The sequence below is a fragment of the Tachypleus tridentatus genome, chromosome 9 (genome assembly GCF_004210375.1).
Source record: "Tachypleus tridentatus isolate NWPU-2018 chromosome 9, ASM421037v1, whole genome shotgun sequence".
Classification (NCBI taxonomy): domain Eukaryota; kingdom Metazoa; phylum Arthropoda; class Merostomata; order Xiphosura; family Limulidae; genus Tachypleus; species Tachypleus tridentatus.
This window is the reverse complement of record NC_134833.1, coordinates 134,820,851-134,848,396: the sequence shown is the minus strand read 5'-3', so window position 1 is coordinate 134,848,396 and position 27,546 is coordinate 134,820,851. Positions and strand designations below refer to the sequence as shown.

General features: G+C 34.6%; 1 protein-coding gene across 1 annotated transcript in view; it reads right to left on the bottom strand.

The window, feature by feature from the left end:
- Positions 1–24,606, bottom strand: part of LOC143226436 (potassium voltage-gated channel protein Shaker-like) — a 106,298-nt gene extending 81,692 nt beyond the window's left edge. The window contains exon 1 of the mRNA XM_076457388.1: positions 23,520–24,606. Within this exon, the coding sequence (XP_076313503.1) occupies positions 23,520–23,644 (125 nt within the window). The 5' untranslated portion in view covers positions 23,645–24,606. The remainder of the gene's footprint in view (positions 1–23,519) is intronic.
- Between the last annotated feature and the right edge of the window lie 2,940 nt (positions 24,607–27,546).

Sequence of the window (27,546 nt, the reverse complement as noted above, 5' to 3'; positions counted from 1 at the left end):
TGCAATGCCTATGCACGTTTGTGCAATCGAACAGTTGGAACAGGCGCTGAGAAACTATTGTTTTCGCACACTGGACGAACTATTAATAGCAGCAAGGAGGAGTGGTGTGCTTTGCAGTGACGGACTTACTGCGCAGTTTTTTATCAAGATGCATATACATTATGTAGAGCATAACTAGACGTTGCGACCTGGACTGTAACGACTCTAACTGTAAAGTTAGATAGTTTTAAAACATCTTTAGCTCTTTCCTACGGCTAGAAACAAATAAACCTCATTTCAATAATATTTCGTATCACCATTATTTGGGATTTAGTGCCTATTATAAGCAAGTATGCTTCACATTTCAAAGTGTGATATCTTTCTCTTAAGTTAACTCTATTTCATTTTCTATACTGGTCCAAAAATATATATATCGGGGAAAAAAGTTGAGAAAAAATACTTTCAAATTTCAATATATTTTTCAGATAGAAAGTAAGATATAAAGTGCATATACATAATATACTGTAAACGTGTGTGCATAAAGAAACGCTGGAAATGATGTGTATGCTTCAGCATGAGCATCACCACAAGTCAACTAATCACTGCTCACTGGGATGAGATTATTATCAATGTTTCACACAAGATAGGACGGACGCTGTTCCGTGACTGCTTTGTCTGATTTACTGTCAGACGAAATGTGATTATTTACTCTAAGACTTGGTGTCTAACAAATGATATGGACCTAACTATGTGATAGAAACTTTAAATGGAAAGATCGTAACAGTCTGATGTATTCTTTTTTTTCACATACTTTTGCTTCCCATTATCAAAAGTGACTCAGGTTAACAGGTAAAAACTATTGGTACTGATGAGAAAGTCGGAGTCTATTAAGAACCAAAACCCTAAAAAATCATTCCTAACATATTTATTATTAATAAAAATTTCATCATTACCCATATATATCTATATATATAACAATAAACGCCAAGGATGTATATTAAATATCATATAAGGACAGTACATTCAATATGTCATATAAATGACCTGTCAAAATTACATAAGATACAACAAACACTAAATTATATATGCGCTTATTTACAAGTACCTAAAAACAAGAATTAATAAAAATACAAAATGTGTTTTTAACAACTATTGAAAACCTGGCTTTTTTCTTTTTTACAAAACCACGCAGAGAAAAAAAATGTCTTTGTATTTACTGGAAACTATAAGACTTGTATTTTTGTAAGAACTAAAAGTTTGTGATAAGAAACCACGAACTGTGTCAAATCAGCCCAACTTATCATTTCTATCTTATTCATAGCAATACTGTTAGAAATCATATCTACAGCTTATTTTCAAAGAGTGAAAAAAATTATCCTTTCAGGTTCGCAATCTTTCACAAAATAAAGATCTTCTATTCAGTCCTCTGTCTTTGGGATCGTAAACAAAATAAACCTACAGTATCCGTAAAACTAACTGTATTGATAAAAACAATAGATTTATTAAAAATACGAACTTCTGAATGAACAGGTTTCAAGCAGAACCGTTAGAAAACTTTTAAAATATTTGTACCTCTACTATAAGTTTGATTTGATTTTGAATTCCGCGCAAAGTTACACGAAGGCTATCTGCGCTAGTCGTCCCTAATTTAGCAGCGTAAGACTAGAGGAAAGGCAGCTAGTCATCACCACCCACCGCCAACTCTTGGGCTACTTTTATACCAACGAATAGTGGGATTGACCGTCACATTATAACGCCCCACGGCTGAAAATGGCTAGCATGTTTTGTGCGACTGGGATTCGAATTCGCGGCCCTCGGATTACGAGTCGAACGTCTTAACCCACCTGGCCATGCCAGGCCTACCTATACTATAGTAAAAAAAAACAAGTGTCATATTATTTTCCATTAACTTCCAAAATATTTTACTCTCGGATCAAGAAACCACAAATAACTGGTCAAACAAAGTTTACTTACGTCGAAGGAAATATGCTGTTTTGTAGTTTCATATTTGTAATTATTTGTAAATGCAATATCTTTTTAGTTTTGTCTATTAATTATGTAACTGTAATGTCTTACTTACTGAGAGTTTCCTTAATTTCTATTATTTGTAATGGATCATAAACTAGGCCTTATAAAGTCAGACTTGCAGCATTTAAGAGACATAGGTCAGGTGGTTAAAGCATTTGTTCAGTTAGCAAAGTCGTAACATCTAACTCCACTGCACCTCAGTTTTCACTGCTTATGAGTATGCATAGCATACAAGGAATCATTCAATATTTCATGGCTGTCCCTGTGCATCTACTTCTGACATAAAACAAAAATCTAAAACAACGTTTTATTTTTCCGGTTACCATCTAGTTCCCTCTTAAACTCTTGTAAGGTGTCGGCTTCTACTAGTTTCAGAAGTAACTAATTTCATGAGCTAATCACACGGTTAATAAAATAAAATTATTTCAACACAAGCTTATCCTGTTTTTCCAGATTTTAAGCTTATATTCTTTTGCTTTAATGATACAGCACAAAGTAATTAGAGGACTTTATCCCTAGATAATCCTCAAAAACTTCCATAAAATCAGTTCTTGCCCTAATTTTCATAAAATAAAATAAGTTAATATATCTTAAGATATACATATAAGATAAACCTTTTCATTTCTGAAATTACCCTAGTATTTTTTCCACTGAATATTTTCCAATAAATTAACATTATTTTTTAAATAATGAGACAAAACTATGCATAGTTTTGTAAATGACATCTAATTAATGATACGTGTATAAAGATAATTACCTCGCTTGAATTATAATCTATAAATGTACTCTAGTATTAAATTAGATTTGCTACCAAGAACAGAGTGATGCCTCTAAGGTTTGAGAGATTCATTCACCAACTGGTCAAAATATTTTTCTTCAATTATATTGTTGAGGCGGTTCCAATCTGTATTAAAAGTTTCATCCAAATTATGATAACCTAGATGCATTACCTTACAGTTAATATAATTAAAGGCCATTTGTCAAATAACTGTCCAGCTAACTAATTCCTCCAAGTCGTTCTGTAATACCCCAGTATCCTCAATACAGCTAGAAACAGCCAATAGTTTAGTGTGATTAACAAACTTTACTGATTTGCCAATTATACCCCTATAAATATCATTAATGTAAATAAAAAAATCAAGGTTCAAGCACTGACCCCTTTCGCACTTTACTAATAACAAAGGTCAAGTTTAACTCAACTGCATTAAAACAACATTTTGCTTTCTCTTATCTAATTAACTAGTTGTTTCCCAAAACCTACCACTGATATAATGTTTTGTATGATACCTTATCAAAAGGTTTTGTAATACTAAGTACACCAAGAAAATAAAAAACTGAAAGTTCAGCTAGTTCAAAATATTCAACAAAACCATTTCACCAGCATACCTTCAGAGTATGACTCCTATTTTTACATTTTCTTGCCTTTAATTAACATACGTAAAAAAACATCCTTGCTGTAAGTTTTAACATTATCAACCAGCTGTTTCTCATAAGCCCTTTTTGGAATTCTTAATTTCTATTTCATCAAGTTCTTGGTTTTGCTATAGTTCTGTAAGTCTTTCATCCAATTGCCAATTTGAACTTCATAAATTTATGAAATTAATCCCTGAGTTTCTTCATAGTTAACCAATTATGTTTGATTTTCCTGTTATCCTAACCCCATTTTAGAAGTCAGCCTACCTTAAGTTAAAACATCTTATTTCTTTCATTTCCCAAATCTCTCCCGCATCTCCTTTTAAATCATTATCCCAATTTACTAATGATATATCTTGTCTCGTGGCGTAAAAATTAGCTTTATGAAAATTAAAAAATAAATTTTCTTTTATAATAACAAGGCGTATTAATTAATAAAAGCTAATTCTGCAAAGACCACTTTTCCTGAAATGTAATCCACTTCAACTACTGTAACAAAATTCTCATAAGTGTTTAGCAATAAATCTGAAATGTTGTCCATCTAATTTATTAGTAACAACCCTGATCTTATAATACCCTTTTCTATAAGTAATGTGACCTATAACAATTGTCAATTAAAACTTTCTTCTCTGAAAACTCCTAATTGTAGGACAGGAAAAATGTTTTTTTTTTGGGGGGGGGGAGAAGTGGGATTCTATAAACTCATCTTAACAAACTTTTAGAATCTTTCTCCTCCCATGTGATCACTCTTTTCTGTATATAATACCTCTGCTATTTTCCTCGCAGTTAAAAAAAAAACGCTAATCAGATGATTAAAATGTTTTTGTGAGTTGAAAACTGTAAAAATGTGTTTCTTGAGTTCACACACCCAATTTAAGACATCCATTATCAGTACGGTGTTTAAACGCTTTTATTTTAAATAATCAATTTCAGAATTTGTGAAAAATAATTATATGTAATGCAATTTATCCAAAAATAGGATTCCAGCTCTGTGATTCCGTATATCGTGTGAGTGTCTGAACAACTATTCCCAATCTATATGTAATTCGTATAGACTCAACCTCTTCACTATCATTTTGTATGTTTTAGTCCCAACAGACTGCAGTTAATTCGTTTAACAAAATCAATTATTATCTAACAGCTTAGCACCTATAACTTCAAAATAATCTTTATTATCCCCGGTTCAAAAATCTAACTAAGTTTCACTAACTTACAGTATGTTACAGAATTCCGTTTAAACCAATCCTGAACTCGCTCGGTTGTTGTTGTTCTAACTGTAGGAGTATTAGAACAATAGCAACTAAGCGTATTATATATATTTGAACCTGAAAGACACATCTGCAAAACTATTATTTAAACTGTGATGAGCTATTTCTCCTTCATCAGGTTTTCTCACTACCATAGCTATTACATGCTTATTCACAATTTCCAAATATCTCTCACTGCTGTCCAGTGTCACTTTGTCTTTAACGAATATACTTAGATCTTCCCCGAACATTCTATTACATAGCATGCTTTAGTACAGTCCACCTACAGCACAGGATTACTCTTGAAAACTATCTACCACACAGATCTAACCACGTGTTGCTCTAATCGTATCCCTGATAAACCTTTAATTTCAGCCTTGGATCCTAATAAGTAATTCATTCCTGAATTTAACCCGAGGGAGCACTCCCAAAAGATTCACATTAATTCCTACATCTAGTTCGAGAGGGCGTTCTAGAGATATTCCTTCTACCCTTAACCTTCTGAAGGAGTTGTTTCACTTACTAAAAAGTTCTTTTGATTTTGAACACCATTCGCTCTTACATGCACTACAAAAAGGGAACATTCTTTGCTACTATCAACTCCACTGTCACAATGCCTATACTTCGGCAATGACGTTCTTGTTCTTGACTTTCTGGGCTCCTCACTATAAATATTTTTATCACTGTTCTTAACGAAAGAGTGTCTCATTATGTAATAATATTCACAACCTGTTTTGCTATGAAGAAAATGATTGTAAACATTATTACATTATATTACAAAAGACTGGTACCTGAATCTTAACTGAAACGCCTCTGTAGCTCCAACGTTTGTATCTTGTTTCCTAATTATAGGATTATTGAAGCAATAATCTGCAAAAACTAATGTCTGAAAACTGTTTGTTTGTTTGTTTATAATTAAACATAAATCTACAAAATAGGCCACCTGTGCTCTGCCCACCAGCGGTGTCAGTCTGCAGGAATACCGTTATGCTACTGGAAGGGTACTGGAAGTTGCAATCCTATAACGTGGTAGGAAAATTTAAAAAAAAATGTCGTATATGACGAAAGGACAAAGGTTTGAAATTCCATGAGTTGTGGTTTCACGTACTTGAAGTGGGCTATTGGAATCAAAGAAAATACAAATTTTTAAATTCTCCATGGTCAACTTTAAGCTGAAGAAGGCCATGTTACCCCTTTTATTTTCAAAAACTCGAAGTATGAAAATATTCACAATGCATACTCGTGTTATATTAGTTGACACATCTGCGTTTTCTTCACAGACAACACATTATACACTGTCAAATATTTTTATACCTCACCAAATATTTTATCCTAATTGTTAAGTCTGAAGAAAATGTTTTTTTGGGGGGAAATTACAAAAACTTTCATTGTTGTATAATGTATTTACAGAAGACAAAATAACCCAGGTAACCCTGAAAATGGAGAGACATACATGTTCTAACAAATGCTAAATCTTTCCTATTGTTGAATATCTCAACTTAATGAGTGTATTCATGTGCTTCTAAAATAGTTGTTTTTCCTCAGAATAAACCTTTGGAATATAGCATCAGAGTTCATAAGATGTGAAAAATAATGACATACACGTCTAAGTATAAATTATCATAATTTTACATTAAACATCGACCAGGAAACTATTATTTACCATAACAGTTTTCTCGTTAGAATATTCCAATTAACGGAAACGCATACATACATCATACAAGCGAATTTCTTATTTTTTGTACTTCAACTCACCTAGGCCGAGCCAGGGAAGGGTCATAGTCCCTAGTTCATTGCCACAAAAACACGCTCCGCATTTGAGGCTGTGTGTGTGAAAAAAGAGTGACGGTCAAATCCTAGTATTCAGTGAATTTGTTTTTGAATTTCGCGCAAAGCTACTCGTGGACTATCTGCGCTAGCCGTCCCTAATTTTGCGGTGTAAGTCTAGATGAAAGGCAGCTAGTCATCACCACCCACCGCCAACTCTTGTGCTACTCTTTTACCAACGAATAGTGGGATTGACCGTCACATTATAACTTCCCACGGCTGAAAGGGCGAGTATGTTTGGTGCGATGGGGATTCGAACCCACAACTCTCAGATTATGCGTCGAACGCCTTAACCCAACTGGCCATGCCAAGCCATGAAATAATATTACCTCAGGAGCTGGTGTCCTTGACTAGTTACCTTCTCTTTACTCTGTCAGTTAAAAATTAGGGACAGTCATGCGTAGATAGCATTTTTCTAGACAAAATTGTAAAACTAGCAAGAAAGTAATCCATGTATGACACTATGTATACAATGTCTATACTTGACTTCTCTCGTCGAAGACATAACATAAAACACTGTATGCTGTGCAAGATTGCATTTATTTATCTCCTGGGTTATGTTTTTCACCATTTCACAGCGAAGTGAATAACCGCTTGTTGCAGCGCGTGACAGCCAGAAAGATAGCTAGTTCATCTTTGCTCTGATATAACTCAGATCATGCTATAGACTTTAATTTTGTTCTTCTGTATTTTGTATTCAACTACACAGAATAATGAAGATGTTTTACTTCTTAATTTTGGTTACTGTCTACATAAGACTGTAATTTTTTCAATCAAGAAAGCACTTATTCAGAAGGTGGTTACTGTTGGAGGAAGGAAAAAATAACCCTATTTTACTTATGATAACACAGTTTTATAGAATTAACTGAAATAAACATTTGAAGTATACTCTAGTAAAATATACATAGTAACCTCCGCTCTGTGTCATTTCATGTAGTGGTTTCGTCCTTTTCAACTGTTTGTTTATTTGTTTTGTTTTGTTTTTAATTTCGCGCAAACCTATACGCAGGCAATCTGCCCTAGCCATCCATAACACTATGTAACAAAATTTCTACTTTTTCTTGGTCCTGGGCAGAAAGTGTTATTTCCCAATTGCTTACGCCTAAAGTAAATGGAAAAGACCTGTTTTTCTCTTCAAACTTTACTTTTGTGACCTGGGAACGTATAACGAAAGCATGATGGGAGACTATATTTGGGGCCCGGCATGGCCAGGTGGGTTAAGGCGTGCGACTCGTAATATTAAGGTCGCGGGTTTGCATCCCCGTCGCACCAAACATGCTCGCTCTTTCAGCCGTGGGGGCGTTACAATGTGACGGTTAATCCCACTATTCGTTGGTAAAATAGTAGCCCAAGAGTTGGCGGTGAATGGTGATGAGTAGCTGCCTTCCCTCTAGTCTTACACTGCTAAATTAGGGACGGCTAGCGCAGATAGCCCTCGTGTAGCTTTGCGCGCAATTCAAAAACAAACAAAAAGACTATATTTGGAGGCTGATACGTGAAACTGATTTACATTAAAGTCGTAAATCTTGAAAAACTACTCTCTTCTAAAGATTTTTGTATAACTTTAGTATAAATACATGTAAATCTTGATTCTTATGTTGTTTTATTCAGACCTTATGTAAATCAAAATGTGCAAATTTGTCTGTTTTTACATAGAAAAATAGGTTAATTTTAAATTTCATTATTCAGGTCACAAAAGCAAATTTTGAAGGAAATAATGACCATTTTCTGTACTTTTACAACATAAGCAATTAAGAAATAACACATACTATCCAGGAACTAAATTTGTGTTACATAGCGTTATGTAACAGTGTAAGACTACATGAAAGACACACAGTCATCAACACCTAACCCCAACCCTTAGGCTACTCTTTTAACGAATAGTGGGATTGACCGACACATTAAAACGCTCACACGCATGAAATGGCGAGCATGTTTAATGTGACGGAGATTCGAACTTGCAACCCTCAGATTACGAGTCGCCATTACAACCTGGCTATGCCGGGTCACTTGTGCTTTTCAAATATTTTAAAAGTACAGATGTTAGATAATGGAACAAATCACACAACACTTCTTTGAATTGTGTACGAATTTAAAGATAACATGTGAATAAATCTTTCGAAAACAAACCTACGTCGAAATATAAAGGAAAGAATAAGCAAGCATAGCAAACTTAGTTTGATTCTTTCAAACTTCATTCAAAGCATTCTCTTCTCGTCTTTCTTTTTTAAATTGTTTTTGTGGTTGTCGTTTTTATATTGTTGTTAATAACTTTCAGAGTCATCCCGCGCTTATGTTTCTTGTGCTTGTTGTACACAAAGTTTCTTACCGTTTTATATTAGGTTGAGGAATAATTCGTGAGCGTTTTTAAATAATTTCATTCAAGCATTACATGCAAGACTATACAATAGTTCAATGCATGAACACATTACACCCAAAACATTTATTATGATACGTTATTTCATGTAATACCTAGGTATATAGTATGCATTGTTTTAAACGAAATTGCAAGAAATTAAATGCGAAAAGCAGATGGTGTCGAAAATGCTCGATTTTGTCCACTTGACATTCCATTTAATGAGCTGAAAATTAAAGCAAAAATTAAAGACATATGAAAATCAAACACACTATCTGTTAGAGCAAAAAATTATCTACCAAATGACATGAAATATTTTGCGAAAGCGTTTCATTTATGAATATATTTTTTTAACTTGAAAAAACGCTCACGAATTATTCCTCAACCCAATATTTTTCAGTTATAATAATTAATAACGACTCTCATAGACATTTTATTTCTCTTGAATGTTATGAATTAGAGACCACCAACCATCTTCTGAACGACATGTTTCCATGAAATAAATATTTTATGAGAGTACAAAAACTGAGGAGTGAACATTTCGCGTTAGTTTACTGGGTATGTGATTAATACTACAGAACGTTTAATCAGTGAGGTGCCCTTGTTACGATAATTTTAAAGAATAAGGAGTTTACAGGGTTTTAATAAATGAGATGTCTGTCTTACAGTGAGTTTAATCAATGAGATGCCCTTATTACAGTGATCTTAAAGAATGAGGTGTTTACAGGGTTTTAATAAATGAGATGTCTGTCTTACAGTGAGTTTAATCAGTGAGGTGCCCTTATTACGGTGAGTTTATTAAGATTTCATGAAGTTTAATGAATGGAATGTCTTAATAACAGGGAGTTTTACAAGTGAGATATCTTAGTTACAAATAATTATAATTTAGTTATTAAGTTACCTTCGTTAGAGGGAGTAAAACAATGGGTAATATAAAGAAGTAACTCGGTGGGGAACTGTTGTTGCATAGAGTGAGTGGAAAATCACTATTAAAAATAGTATTATGTTATTTCTATTTTTCTGTTAAGAACAGATATATAAATGATTGCGGCACTAATAAAAGGAAATATATTTCTTGCACTGTTGTTTATCAATAGTATTTGTAACATCTTCAGAAAGTCAATCGCATAACAGAATGTACTTTTACAAATTCATATGTTGCCCAGTTTCTTTTTCCACCGTCTTTCAGTGCATCAAACTCCCTTTTAATGTGTATGATCAGAAAACAAATCCATACTAAATTAACATTCTTTAAAACAGATCCCGACCACTACTTTAAAATGCACAAAAACCCGATATCAGCATTATGAGTATTCTGCTTATCAAGAATAAAAATAACTTTTAATTATATTAAATTAAAGTACACAGGCTTATTATAATGATCAAATAATTATATTCATTTTGGATGATTTACTCATTTTGTCATCGCATTTTCAATGAATTATTATGTATCAGTAAAACCATAATACACTGCTGTTTATTACACAAAAAAGATAAAATAACTGTGTTTTGGTAGTAGCAACTCTGAACAGATTATTCAGTAATGCGGTGTCGAATTTTTCTGCGGCTGTTTACAACGATAGCAATTTTTTTTATTTTCATTCTGAAAAGCGCATTATGGAACACTTGGGCTGAGCAAAACGGCCAAGTCAGAGACACCAAGGTTCAAGCAAAGCTATACCTAATTGAGGAACATCAACTTAGCAGTGTTATCGTAACCGTTATCCTCCAATGTGACAGCAGGAACTTTACAGACCAACAGTACTTAAATCCGGAGTTCGATTCCCGCGATAGACATAGTGATGAGTTATCGACGTATATAGGCCCGGCATGGCCAAGTGTGTTAAGGCGTTCGACTCGTAATCCGAGGGTCGCGGGTTCGAATCCCGGTCGCAACAAACATGCTCGCCCTTTCAGCCGTGAGGGCGTTATAATGTGACGGTCAATCCAACTATTCGTTGATAAAATAGTAGCCCAAGAGTTGGCGGTGGGTGGTGATGACTAGCTGCCTTCCCTCTAGTCTTACACTGTTACATTAGGGACGGCAAGCACAGATAGCCCTCGAGTAGCTTTGTGCGAAATTCAAAAAACAAACAAACAATCAATTAACGTATATACATATATCAAGATGGAGAGAATGAAAAATCAAAGAGCTGCACGCTTGATTTGAAAAGTTTCAAAAGTATGCTCAGCATTCAAACCTTTATTTAGTTGGCCCTAAGGGTTAGATTTCTGTAAAATTATATCCTAGTAGATAATATACTTACAGAGCCAATATGGGAACACGCACATGCCCTCCTCTTTATTTTTAAAGTTATTTTATAATAGGACCCTAATGGCGCAGAGGCAAGACTGCAGACTCATAACGCTAAATATCGGAATTCGATACCCGTGATGGACACTGCAGAGATATCCATTATGTAGCTTTATGCTTGAGTACAAACTATTTTATAACTTAACAGGATTGTAAGAATTCTACAGATTCTACTATAGTTCTAAACCTTAACTTGAAACAAAATATTTCGTACCCGTTTCAAAAATCATTTGTCACTAGTCATACCAGTGCATAATGAAATCCACTCTCGCTAGTCCCCTTATTACACTACAGCTTCGTACTGTACTTGTAAAAAATCTCCAACCGTAACATAACTGACCTATACTACTATTGTTTATGTATATACCTAATTCATAAACATGATATGTATATATACAGCTTTTTGTCCTCTTGCATTCAAATTTTGATATGAAAGAAAAAAGTTAAATTCGCAAAACTATGTGATGTTTTAATATTGATGTTCATTAATATATAGTGTATACTTTTTATTTAACATTTGAGTTACATGCAACTAATTTGTTAGTTGTTAACTAAAACGATGCGATGGGGGGGTGTAAGAAAAGTAAGCAGCAAAAATAAGGGAAGATCACGAACTGCATTTGATCCATGACCCATAATTTGACACATTTCTAGTTACACTAACACTGTTCAGAATTAGAAAGAATGTGACTATAAAGTTTATTCACGCGTTCTGTTGCATGTGACTCCCAAACAGTAACACATATGTAGTACTGTTATACAACTATTGGTTGGCTGGTTGATTGATTTGAATTAAGCACAAAGCTACACAATGGGCTATCTGCGATCTGCCAACTACTGGTATCGAAACTCGGTTTTCAGCCTGGGGGGACATTACTTTTAATCAGTACATCTATCAATGCTAAATTCTATACTCACACCACCATATTCTTCAGTTACAGAACGAAAAATGAGGTTCGATCTTGTTCCCGACTATTTTAAAATCAATATGTACCATATTGTTTTAACTACAGGGTAAAGCGTGATTCAGTTGTACAAAATTGTGTTTCACATGTCATTATCTACTAGGTGTACGTGTTATCGGCATCACTGCAGGTGAAGTATGCTATAAATGGAATACTTATAACTGGTCTTCTAGCATATAAGCCAGCCTTATGAAGTCCGTTTTTATCCTGTGTGCTAGCGCAGTCACCAGAATCAATAACTAATTGTCATCCGATAGAATTGTGAATGATGGCCTGCTTCTTCAGGTTTGTTTGTTTGTTTTGAATTTCGCGCAAAGCTACTCGAGAGCTATCTGCGCTAGCCGTCCCTAAGTTAGTAGTGTAAGACTAGAGGGAAGGCAATTAGTCATAATCACCCACCGCTAACCCTTCGGTTACTCTTTTACCAACGAATGGTGGGATTTACCGTCACATAATAACGCCCCCACAGCTGAAAGGGCGAGTACGTTTGGTGCAACAGGGATTCGAACCCGCGACCCTCGGATTACGAGTCAAACGCCTTAACCCACTTGGCCATGCCGGGACGCTTCTTCAGGCATCTGAGTAACAGTGCAATTAGTTCGTAAGTAATTCAATCTTCTGCTAACAATAGCTTGTGATTGGCTGCAGATCTTTAAAATAGCCAATTACTTGGTTTAATCATATTTCTTAAACAGTTTGGAGCAGTTTAAACTCTGTGATTCAAAATGGCGACTGGGACAAAAATGTGAAAATTGCAATGTACAGCATGAATATAATGACCAATCACTTGGAGTTGAATTGCATGAAGGGTCATAAGATGTTCGACATTAATAACATTGAATAGACTGAGATTCCTTAACTGCCGTTATTTCCCAATGGTGTTTTTACTTTGTCGTACTCAAAATAGTATAAACTCCGATTATTATTGGCTTTTTGTGCAGTATAAGAAACTAAAATAGTCACAAGTTGGTCTTATAAGAAAGCACTTGGATGTAGTGGCATTAAAGTGATACACTTGATACTTCTCTTTAAAGGACAAATGTAAGTACAAGATTTATATATTAGCCTTTCGCCTTATTTCATCAGACTGCTGCTTCAGAACAGTGTGCTTCTTGTATGCTCAATAATAAAGTTTCTAATGCCTGACTGAAGGTAACCTTTGTAACCAAATTCTTTGGAACAAACAACATATACTTACTATAAAAAGTTCCATTTTTCTACAGCTGGTATAATGCCAATATTTTTTCTTTGGTGTAGTCGTAAATGCAAACGTTTATTCTAACTCTTGTGTTTATGAAATCTTGGCTTTATACACTCATTTATAGTTTCATCGACGCAGCTATAAACGGTACATTAAAAGGTGTCTTAACTTCCTTACCTCACCTTTCTTTGATTCTATAAAGGTTTCTCTTACTACAGCTATTGTCATGGACAGAAATCTATCGTTTCGTGTCAATATCGCCGATTGTTATCAAACAATCTGTAAATGTTACTTATTACTGTTTATAGAACATTCTGCGGTGCGTATCTAGGACTTTTCTTTACTATAAATCTATTCTCAAGCTTTATTTGTTCTTATTTCACGACCTATGTGACATATTCAGAGAGAAATGCTTTTTAAGTGTACCCAGGAATTCTGATCCAAGTAAGTACAAAAACAGATTATGTCAGTGTGAAAGACAGAGAAGAATGGTAAATATTTTACCAGCGTATTACCAGCAAATGCTACTAGTATCAAGTCAGCATGAGAGACAGAGAGGTTATAAATATGTTATCATTCTATTGTTAAGAATGTACGAAAGCAGATTTGGTCCGTATGAGAAAAGTAGCAAATCTTTTATCAGCCCACCATCAATGACTTCCACCAATAACGCCCCCCACTAGTACAGTGGTATGTATACGGATTTACAACGCAAAATCAGGGGTTCGATTCTCCTCGGTGGGCTCAGCAGATAGCCCGATGTGGCTTTGCTATAAGAAAACACACACACCAATAACAATCAAGCACGTATCAACAACTACTCGTTATGTTACATATCTCATAATAATTTTCTTAAATATTAACGTGTACGCGCCAGTGATACCCACCCCTCCTCAAAAAGTCAGACACATTCCAAAACTAATACCAAAAAATGCCAATAATTATTCAACATATTACGTAACATTAATAAATATTACGACATTCACTAGACCTCATGAAAAATCACGCAGTCACACATAGCACTTCTATACTTGAGCTTGGAATTGCAGGTGGTGATCATGATCGAACTGTGGATCCGAGGATTTGTGGTTCACATACTATTATCGAAAAGTGTACTTTGCACTCTGGGGCCGTGGGTGAGCTATATGCACGACGGTCAAATCCCACAATTCAATCAGGCAAAAATACCCATGTACTGGCTAGCTATCTTTTCTTTAGTATATCAGAAATAGCTATCTCGCACACAACCCTTTGTAGCTTTTCACGAGCATTCGAAATCTTCAGTAATAAGTGAGTTCCTCTACAATTTTAACGAAATTAGTTCAGCCAGTTCTTCATAACAACGTGTGACGTTGAGGCACAAGAGAAAGACTGCTTTAGGTAAATAAACTTGTATGCTCTTCGTAATGGGATAAAAGCCGACGACAAGAGATGGTCAACCTAACAATGAAGTTCACGTTAAACTTCGTAATGTATTATAATAGGCGCCATAAGCTCGAGCTCCGTGGGTACTTGAACACCTTTACACTGTGCGGAAAAGGATACCAGTGTCTCCAATTATTTGGAAAAGTTGACACTAATAATATGAACTGATAATGTGTGAAACTAATATAGTATTTACAGGGTTTGAAAAATTAGTTCAGTTTCTAAATTAAAAGTCTTTCCTGGCTGAATTTTACGTCACACACACACACACATATACACACATGCAAAAAGATAAAAAACAAAACAAAATGAGAGCATTTCTTACTACACCAATCTGTGCCGAGGCTAATGAAACGCTGTTAGTTTTCAAAACGAGGCGTGGCTTCGGTTTGAGAGAATGTTAGTACGAGTAATTTTTTGTGGTATATACCTATATATTCCACTAGAGGGCTTATAGCCCAAAACTACCTAAAGATTAGGTAGACAAAACGGAACTCACTGATGTTTTGTTATAAAACACGTAAAACTCACGCGTGTTAAATGTAGAAACTACATATCGGTATGTTGTAATTAACATGTATCGTGAAGTTTGGTCAATTCCATTATCCTGAAATTTCCCAATATCTTCTCTCAGATATAACCAAATACCGAAAATGTGTTTGTTTATTTGCAATTAAGCACAAAGCTACACAATAAGTTAGCTCTGTACACCACAGGTATCGAAACCCGGTTTCTAGCAGCGTGAATCCATAAACATAACGCTGTACCACTGGGAGGGGGCAATACCAAAAGCGTTACACTAATCTACATAGTTTTGATTAGCAAATGAGATCGTGGAATATATCGATATTCCTATTCTCAAATTTTGTTGAAAAGTTGAAAAAGTATAATTTAACCCTTGAGTTTCCAACTTTCTGGTATTATTTTCGTAAAAAACGCCGATACGTGAAAAAGATATTCGGACTTGAACCCAGGACCTTTGGAAAACAAAACCTGTGTTCTACCATTGTCTCTTTTTACAGTTTTTTTTACAACGAATACAATCACTATACTACGTTATGGCGGCCCCCCAGTGGCTCAGCGGTATGCCTGCGGACTTACAACGCTAAAAACCGCGTTTCGATACCCGTGGTGGGCAGAGCACAGACAGCCTATTGTGTAGCTTTGTGCTTAATAAAAAAAAAAATAACGTTATGGTGTTGTTGTCAGGCAACTTACCATCACCAAACCAAATTAAACAAAGTCTATCACAGACTCACATTTATTTCTTCATCATTACTATTCTAAATCTGTTTGGGAATCAATGAAAAGAAATTTTCTAACATAAATTTTTACGTGTGAAAGAAACTCTGGGACCGCAGCAGATTCTCTTTTTTTTTTTTTTTTTTACTTATCGTTTCGCTATTCTTCTTGTTTTTGTTTTTTCACGTAAAACCTAAAAGATTGTGTTAGGAAGTTTACTTTCATAGATACTTAACGAGATTGTTGGCACACCGTTAGCTACCGGTAAGGTTTATGTATTACGTCAAATTAAGTAATTAATTTTATATCTCTGAAATCTCTTAGTGTAAGCTTGCCTTGGGGAAACAGCAGTAATTACCAAGATTGTTTTTCGAAGTTTGCGCAAAGTTACTCAAGGTCTTTCTGCGTTAATTGTCCTTAATTTAAAATTAAGTCAACACCACTTACCGCCAATTATTGGGATATTACAGTGGCAATAAAAGGGGGACCCAAGTCAACCAGAATCGTGACCACAATTATATGGAAATTGATATAGGGATCCATTTACCTCTTATGTTGTGGGAATATTTTGTAGTTATGCGTGTGTTTGTATTTTTTCATTTAGCAATGCCACCTCGGGCTATCTGCTGAGTACACCCAGGGGAAATGTACTTATGGCACAGGACGATTAATAAACAAAGAACAGTGGGATTGAAAAGGCAAGCATGTTTCAGGGTGAGATTCGATTCCTTCGACTAGCAGACTGTGAAAGAAGTACCCTAACCACCAGCCCATGCCATACCCCAGGAGATTAACTGTAATACTGATAATGTTTCATTTGTTTTTGTGCAACTTTTGTTTTATTAAGCAAAAAAATCGTGGGCTCACAAATAGTTTGGTCCTATACATGTGTGTTTACAGAAACAAGCTTAATTAAACAAATTATATATATATATATATATATTTCTATTCTATGCAATTTTTCTTTTCAGCTCGTCTGCATATAACTTGTATTATTTATCTAATAATCGAATAACATGAAAACAGCATTTCACAAAGATTCCATAAACCGGTGAAGAGACTTGGGCTCATATTAGAAAAACCCCTCAAATTAGTGATTGCAAAACTTTCCTATCATAAACTCCTTCCTAATATAACCAATATTCCTCATAGCTACTTCCCTCCAGTCTGAGTGACACTTTTACTTAACTTATAACAATGTAGAGGATTATTAATCTGAACATAAAATTTTTAAAATATTCAAGGTCCCATAAAGTTACTCTCAAATATATTTTGCTTTCTCTTCTTTTACTAGCAATGTAAACATGAGATAAAAACATGAGATAACTTATAGATTAATGAGCTATCCATTTTTTTTACCCCAGTATTAGCCACCTTGACATTTGGATCACCCCGGGTTATCGGCTTATATCGAGGATATTATAAGATATAAGAGATATATGTGTCCCCATGACTCCCAACAAACTGTGAGCTACTGTACTATATAGTTATAATGTGCTCATGAAAAGAAGAAAAAATAAGTTCAAAACGTTACAAGCAAACAATGGATTCTTTAATCAACTGTTACGAAAGCAAACATAATGAGTGAAGGTTTTATCACAGACATTTACAGTGTGACTTTTATTAACTTGGTAGAAACATTTTGTTTGTTTATTTCACAAGGATTCTTCGCTAGATGTACCGATTTTGATCTGATATGTTAGAGGGAAAGCAGCTCCCACCGACTGTTGGTTTACTATAATCGAATAGTGGGATTTGATCGTTACTCTTATAACGAACAAGATTCTGTGACAATGCGACTCAAAACATGGACACTTAGGTTCGCAGTTCGGTATCTTAATCACTTGGACATGCCTGGCTCCAAGTAGCAATTGTATCCTAACCACGTCCTCGGGTTAACCCTAATGTTAGTTAAGTGAGTGCTTAAAACCATTTGATAATAAAAGTTATAGGTGCATGACAATCTAGCAAAATTCTAGCTGCATTTTCAATCAATCGAAAAACCGTATATGCATTATGCATGTATGTACACTGGACCAATTACCCGCCGTCTTTTCATACATGATAGTGGGCAGTACTGGTGGAACCTAATTAAAATAACATTCACTCAGATCAATGATCAGTGCAAAAACAAATGAATCACTGATTGTGGTTTACATCAACCCATACTCCGAAAGGATACTGTCAAAGTAATATGATGGGGGTATAGAAGATTTTTTTTTAGTTAATGGCTTCAAAGATTTTAATGTATATTCTTGTCTGGCAATCAACAACAAGAGAAAAGGTTATCATAGTATATATTTCGGCAGGCTTATTTAAGCGCTAACAGATTTTGTATTTTATGATATATTTGTTTGTTGTCAAGTGTAAAGTTACATAATGCTACTGTACCTACTGCAGTGACCTAACCTCGAATTTTATAAGTCCTCAAGCTCACAACTAAGCCACCTCCAGATTACGATGGCAAAATTCTTAGTCTTTGATAAAATATTTTCAAACTCTGTAACTAAGTATCAGTGAAATACGTTTCTCGTCTTAGTGAACTAATATATGTAATGGGTTATCGAAACTTTGGTTTAATGAAACCAAAATAAAGTTAACGAAGCATGTAACGTAAGACTTAATAAAGCACCGCTAGGTGCAAAACACACGTAGAATCGATAATTGGGTCGATACGTTTATAGTGGCTGTTTCATAGAAATGATACATCGTGGTATAAATTATTATTCAATATACTAATAACTAACATTCATAATGTACCCAACTATTTAAACTACAAACGATTCGTCGAAAATTTATGGTACCTAACTGGGGATTGCTATAATCGCAAAGAAAGAATATTATTATAGATTACGTGGTACTGGATTTTTAGATAGAAAAACAAATATAAAAATGTTCAGCATAATCATCTTCAACACATACAAGCAGTGGTAGTGACTTCCACAGAAGCAAGAGTGTAATAAAAAAGGCTATCACTGGGGGCCAGTACAGAAGAAAGAATGTAATAAAAGATGACCACCATCAGAGGTAACCACAGAAGCAAGAATGTAGTAAAATTGACTGCCATTAGGGGTTTCCACATAAGCAAAAATACAATGCAAAGTGTTTACCTAATCGTTTCAATTATTTGTTGTAGCATTCATGAAATGTGAACTATTGTGTAGCAAGAAAACTTTTAAACAAGATCAGTAACACAAGAAAAATAATATAATTGATATATTGAAGTTTATATTGAATGAATTGCACTACAGTATCATACATTATTTTATCTTAGTTTATATTGATAAGACCTTCATAATAATACGTTAACTACACAATATCAATTATATCCAATGCTGACAAGGTCTTGTGACCAATAACAGGGTTCTTGAGACCGGATGGGATACGGCAGACATAGCAGTAATTGTGGCGTTATTTCTAGTATGAAATTTCTTGAAGAACAGTTAGTTGTGTGAATTAGCTTAAGTTGGTAAACTATAATTTTTGTCAGTGTTATTTAAGTCACCACAAATCAGAATTATGGTAAGGATTTTTAACACTGTTTTATCTATTTATTTATTTTAACAACATCTTTCATTGATTATTATTTTGCTTAACTCATTAACCGACTCATTATTATGAGAACCAGCAAGCCAGTCTTCTTAACCAAAGAAGAATATACTACAGAAAATTCAGTAAAGTACATTCCAATAAACCAATTTATTTCAAAATGCTTACATGTGACATCTATACTTTAAAGGTTTAATAGACTCTCATGTAATCCACATATAAACAGTTATACCTCGAGAAAGTCTTCGTAAAGCTCTCTTGTAATCCACATTACAACAATGACACCTCCCATAAGAGCCTCATGTAATCCACATTACAACAATTATACCTCCAATAAGGGTCTCACGTAATCCACATTACAACAATTATAGCTCCAATAAGGCTCTCATGTAATCCGTATAGAGTCTTATATAATTTGAAAATTATTTAGCGAGCTCTTGTAAATAGAGAATATCGTGTTTAAATTCACACTTTACCGCTAGAGGATAGTGTAATAACTTTAATTGAAATTTTCTACCGAACTTCGTTACATAACCTCATTTATCAACAAAAAGTCATGATGTGTCTCAACTGTTAACTGAAATTTCACTTATAATATGATACTTCTACATTTAATTGATAAAAAACAAGATAATCCGACGATGAAATTATTTATAGAAACTTTACCTTCATTATACTCCCGTTTAATTAAAACGCACGTATGTAGAAATATAATCATATGTTCGTCCTTTCAGTCATGGGGAATTTATAATGTGGTAGTGACTAGCTGCCTTTTTTCTTATCTATCAATGTTAAATGAGGGACAGCTAGCACGCACAGATCTCGTGTAACTTTGTCCGAAATTCAAAACAAACCAAACTTGACTCAACACACACCATTCGTTTCCATTCAGTCACTGTCCAAAGATTGGTTCAAACTGCTACTGCTTCCTCGTTTACATTTGAAAAAAAAAAAATAAATAAATATTCGGGACTCTTATCGGATGGTTATTATACAGTCAAGGACAGATGAGCCCTAACTACTATTGAAATAATGGTTTAGTTAAGACACAGTTTGTACGCCATATTAACCTATCCAATCGTCTTATTTTTCAATCAGTCATCAACAGTCATAGCTTTTCCTTGTGGTAAACATGTTCCCCTTTCGATATTGACAGACCATAACGACGGATGTCTTCCAACAGCCGTCCAAAGAAAGGGATTTTATTAACAACTTTTCTACTGTAAGCAGATTGCTATTCCTCTTTGAAGGTCTGGGAAATTCTTGCTCTTGTCTACTGTAATTACCATAACACTACATTTTTGCATCTTTCAGTATACTGAGTACAAGCAACTACGTGATGCATCATATATTCAATCTGTATTACCTGTGCAAATAAATATACTACAAATGTGTGAGTATGGTCCGAATAAAGTGACTCATCAATATAAATGACATGGTAAAGTCCTTAGTTATAACACAGAAAGTCTGGGATGGAGAATTAGATCTGGGTAGTATAAATATTAAATAATTTAATTTTATAATATTAGGAAATGTTTAATGTATCATTTAAATTTCTCTGTGAAAACAGTTTTTCTCTATTGTTTCTTGTGTTATCGATTTGGCGAATTTTTCTTTCCATGTTAGGTTCGTTAATTGGAGATAATTTTGCTCAGTGAATTTTGACATTTCTAATTAATGCAAGTATATGTTACCTGAAAATTATGAAAAATGAATAATCAGTAACGTAAACAGTTATAAGAAATGATATATTATTTATCAATTCTAAAGTACTATTTTTGAGTGAACTACTAAAACGAATAAAAATATTTATCTGTTCAATCGTAAAGATAAAACAAAGACAGAACCTCTTACTATTCGAAACAGTAATCTTCTTGCTAGTCAGCCATCGTAGATTATGTCTTTAATCTATAACCATATTTTACTGCAATAAGCTTGTAAATAGAAATCTCCTCCAACTTTTTAACTACTCTTGTTTTATCGCACCGTGGGATGTGACAATTACTTTTACAGCGCTTGTACGTTTTTCCACCAACACTCACAAACTACGAATTCTCAAGTTTACAGTTAGGTTACGCTAACAACCATACCTAAAGGTTTGCACTAGCTAAATATTTTATTTATGTCCAGATTTGATTTTGTGTTCAAGTTCAGCCACATAAGGTAAGAAGGTTAGGTCATTGGACTTCACTACATCAAAGAGTTTTGGTTTTTGGAATTTCGCACAAAGCTACTCAGGGCTATCTGTGCTAGCCGTCCCTAATTTAGCAGTGTAAGACTAGAGGGAAGGCAGCTAGTCATCACCACCCACCCCCAACTCTTGGGCTACTCTTTTACCAACGAATAGTGGGATTGACCGTCAATTATAACGCCCCCACGGCTGGGAGGGCGAGCATGTTTGGCGCGACTCGGGCGCGAACCCGCGACCCTCAGATTACGAAGTTCACGCCTTAACGCGCTAGGCCATGCCAGGCCTTCATCAAAGAGTAGTCAGTACTTAATGTAGATATATATATGTGCGTGTGTGTGTACTGTGAAACTTTGGTGATTTCATCGAGGTAATTAACAAAACACTTTCTATATTATTGCTAGTGAACTATTACTGCACATAAACATACAATTAAATAGTTTTGTTTGTGATCAATAGTCATTATTATTGATATTTCGAAGCAAATGAATATACTGATTTGTTTGACCAGAGACGAAAACCTAACACTTCATATGAGTCTAAAAATATAAACGTAAATAAACTTAGTGCAAAAAAATATGTTTTGTAAAATAAGTGTAATAAAAATACTTATTTGATCAATTAATGAAATATGTCAAAATGTTTAAGTTTCATCACGAAATTAACTAAACTTGCGAACACAGATAGCGATGGTTTTGTTCATGCATCGCTAAGCCTAAGATTTAAATTAAGCCGAAATAAGAGAGTAAACTTTAAACTGGCCACAGATACAAATGAAAATCATGTCCGAAGACATTACTGCTACTAAATACGTACGCAATAAAACTGATATCTTATCTTATAAATACTTACCTTTAACAGTTGCTTGAAAATGGTAAAGGACTAATTGCACGGTATTAAAAATAATTCTACATATTTTCAAACTATTACATGATAGTACTGGAGGTATCATTCACGTCCTTAACGTATACAACTATCAACAAACTTTTCTCTCTTCTCTACTAACCTTAATCCAGTATGATAACACTTTATGCGAACACGGTGAATACCATACTCAACCTACAGATATGTCAGTTTTAACAGCTGAAAGTATCAACACAGAGAATCTCAGTTTAGTGTTACTAATGAAAAAATCAGTTAAACCCAACTTCAGTCTCTTTTGTATACTACTGTTCCAGGTGCGAGTTCTTAAAAAATGGTTTATCAACCGACTAATACAGAAAACTTTTAAATATCACAACCCCTCTGTTTTAGAGAGAAAAAAAATGTTTCTTAATAGAGCAACGCTTTATCAAACGAATACGAGTCAATACTAATGCCTAATATTAGGGTTAACGAATCTCCAAAGTAGCTTATGCTTTCGTAGAGGAATTATTGTATTCTAAGTGAATTTCAAAAATTATGAATAGCGTTTAAATCATTGAACCTGTCCAGAAGGTCTCACCATTTGCAATAAAAGCTCATATTTTTGCTGCAAAAATTACTATTAGCAACTTTAAAATAATTACAACCTTTTTTTTTTTTTAATTTAAACTTTTGTTAATTATTACTTTTGAAATACAATTGTATTTTGGCCTTATGTAAAGTTAAACGTCTCATTGTCTTGACCTGATTAGGCCTATTACTTGTTTATTATTGTTATTTAGTTCTATTTAATGTGAAGGACCAGAGAGATATCTAAAGTTAAAACAAATATGATAAGGACTGTGAAAAACACAGTTTCATTTCTCAACTAATTTCTAAGAAGATATTATTTGACTTTGTTGGATGAGACATAAATCATACCTGTTAGTGTTACTTATGCTCTGTTGACGGTCGATATTTTGTTGTCGATGGAACTTTTGCATAAGTTTATCCCAAGGCGCGTTATCCCATCCGGAGCCTGGTCCGAGCCCTCTAAGCATAGCCATAGCTACCAAGTGTAATAAGACTCACTTTTCGTTTCACAGATGACACTGGATTAACTCCAACAGGTAAACTGTACTTGATTCTTTACATATATTGGTATTTTTCTTATCACGTGTCCTTATGGAACATAGCTGCAGTCCAGGCTACACCATGGAAAGCTAAGCAGCCCGCGCCCTAACTAGTGTGATCATACTGACAGATTAGTTCAGCAGGAACATGGCAGCAATAAACTGTTGAACTGTGTCACTGTACAATACAGTGCATTAAGGTAACGGGGAATTGTTATAACAAAACCTTCGTTGACAGCCAAATATTCTGAAGAATATATATATATATCCATGCCCGTAACTGCTGTGACTCAGTGTTGTGTTAAATAACTTCGGTGACACTATACCCAAGGAGAGAAAGAATATAATTTTGTCGTCATCTTAAGTGCTCTGACAAGCTTTCGGTTAGTTATGCAAAATTTAAGATTTTACTACAACGTGACACCTGCGGACTGGGCTCCGAGCTTTCGTGTTTGGTAATAACCTCTGACCCAAAAATAGCACTTGCAGCTGCCGCGTGTATTTCAGGCGTACAAACTCCGCCAGGACTCGGGTCGCATTAATGCCGAGTTAAGGTACTCTGAGCAGGCAGACACCAAAATGGAAACAGTGATTTGTGCCAAGAAGAAGCTAATGGTAGCCGAGGAGACAGTGCAGCTCCTGACCGTCGAACACAAAGGTACGGGCTCAGGCATCATCATAACATACTACGTAGGATGAAAGGGAAGAACTGGCCAACCGAAATTTAACGAGCACTGGAAGAAATGGCTCAAACTTGGAATTAGGCCTAATTTTCATAAACAAGGTGTCCTGTCTGGTGAAATCTTAACAAGATTTCTGAAACCGTTAAGTTTTTCTATAAACAAAGACTCTCTGTTGAATTGATCATGAAAACGTAAAAGAAATAAACGTTTTCGACTGCATGCAGTGCTCACTGTGAATTCTTATTATTTGAGCAGTTTCCGCGATAGACTAACTTTCTCCACTTTCATACCAAGATAAAGGCATCATTCAGATATAATTCTCGCTCCTAAAAAATATGCATCAAGCAGTACATACGACACGCTTAATTCACCTACTGTAATAATTTTTTTCCAAAGACAGAGACTATTTCAGTTCGCTAAAAGCAAAAATGAAATCGAAATGAGTGTTGTTGTTTTTTAAATAAACACTTTCAAGGTGACCTTTTCACAACACTTTTAAAATGAAGATATACATGTATAAGCAATAAACCCAAAGATCTGGTGTGGGTAAGATACGGGAAAGAAACGTGTGTGAAAGTTCTTCACGTTTTTCAGAGTTACTGTGCGTGGTACAATATTTCAAGACTCGTGTCCTCTGCATGCTCCACGTGTAAAGCAGTTAATCTGCACATTTTGACAGTTTCACATCACGACCAAAAACAGTGTTTGATGAGCTGTGAAGATATATTGATATAAAATTGATGAAGCGTTGAATATGGTGTAATTTATATTATTACTTTTAGCTATGTCTCATTTTAATTATTTTGGTTTTATTAAAGTACAATGATGTTAAATTACATACACAAGTTTGAAATAATTTGAATAATCTGGCTTAATCTAAAAGTTAAGAGTTCCTGGACTGTCACACTGCGGATCAATGCGCTGTCCCATTTTGGGGCCATGAAAAAGTTATAATAATGACTATCAAACTATAGTACTAGGGTAGGAAAAAAAAAGAGCAACCCAGAGATGGTGGCAAGTGCTATTGACCAGCTAGATGTCTTACCTATCAGTGCAAAATTAGGAATGAATATGCGATTTGTGTGGAAAATTTAAAAACAACCAAAAAATGTAGGGAAAAAAAAAAAGAATCATTCACAACGTTCCGTAAAGGCTTCATACTCAAAGTATTACAATATGTAGTTAGAAAATAATAAAAGCTTAACAAATAAGCGTTTCTAAAATTAGTTTTCATGGAAGAATAACCTGAAAACATGCTCCTAGATAGCCACGAAAAATTTACTCACAAAAACCAAACAATTATTTAAAACTTAAAATAACAGGTATTTTGTAAATCATTACACTTTAAAATGAATATTAACTACAGTGAAATTACAATGAAGCAGCTTCACAGTTTGTAAATATTTGAGTCCATACGGAATAAAAACATGAAGTAAAAATCGGGAATAATCAAGCGAAATAATAACATTAAGCAAAAAAAAATCTATATTGGTCCATGACTGGAGTAAACGCATTATTTCAACCTTTCATTTGATCTATCGATAGAGTAACGAAACCTATTTAAGCAAAAACTGGAGAAAAAACGTCGACCAATATATATTTTGTTCTCACTAGGTATTATTCCTCTTAGTATACGACCACTTTCTTCAGATCATTAGTAATTTTGCTGGTTAGGTTTAATAGGTGAATTTGCCTTCATCAATAAAGAGACACATTTCAGAACACTGCTAGGTAAAACAAATGATGGGGAATCAACAGCACAATATAACAACGATTGTCAAACTAATTAATTAAACAGCAGAATGTTGTAGGTAGCAGCATCAACTGATGATGGCTGCTGTTTATGGGTTAAGGTTTATTTATTATGTAAAAATTTCTTTCAAGGTATAAGAATGTATGAATATGTAAAATATGAATAAGTCACAAAAAATATACACGGGCACTAAAATCTTAACTACCTAGTTCACTCTGGTATATTTATGTATCAAAATAAAATTATTTTTTGACATACTGCAGACGTACAGCTTCTAGGAGCGCGACCGTATTTGGGAAGGGCGTTAAAAGCGCAGGAAAAACGGTTTGTCTTTCGTTTTGCTTTGTTTTCAAACTACGTATATCATCCTCATCATTGACTGTACAATAGGTATATCATGGTTTGAATGAGATGGTTATTTTATTTTGTTATCTGGGTGAGGGGTAGCAAGCAAGCTGTATTACAAAGAAGAAAATGGGAGAGCAAACTACAATGTTTGAGAAATTGTTGTACGTGTACTTTCTTCTGGCAAAGCCACATCGGCCTATCTGTTGTATTTTTCGAGGAGAATCGAAACCTTGATTTTAGCGTTGTAAGTCTGGAAACTTATCGCTATCTCACTAAAGGAATGGAAAAGTGGTGTCTTCACTATAGGAATTCTCTTTCACTCCAGTGAGACAGTCGGTGCTGGTCCCCACATGACGGGTCATGTCCTCTTGGCACAACCCCTGGCATTGTTATGTAGAATGAGAATTTAGCTCTTCAAAGGTTTAATTTTTAAAATAAATAATGCAGTTTAAAACAGAAACATTTCGCTCATCAACATTGTGTAAATATTTTTATATGTAAAAAAACGTGAAGTTACACCAGATGCTACCATATTATTTGTCAATTACAAATATACAGAATAGTGGAACTACTGTAATAAATAACACGTGTCTAAAGGACAAAGAATAATGAATTTGCTGTAACAAGTAACTTGTGCAAAAGATGGTGTTACGTATTATAATTTATCTAGTACGAACCTCCGATTTATGTTTGTTTGTTTTAGAATTTCGCACAAAGCTACTCGAGGGCTATCTGTGCTAGCCGTCCCTAATTTAGCAGTGTAAGACTAGAGGGAAGGCAGCTAGTCATCACCACCCACCGCCAACTCTTGGGCTACTCTTTTACCAACGAACAGTGGGATTCACCGTCACATTATAACGCCCCCACGGCTGAAAGGGCGAGCATGTTCAGTGCGACGCGGGCTCGAACCCGCGACCCTCGGATTACGAGTCGCACGCCTTATGCGCTTGGCCATGCCAGGCCCTCCGATTTATGTTATGTATTACAATTTGAAATAGTTTGAAACTGAGTTAAATGGTAATTTAAATTTAGAAGTTAATTAAACATCGATA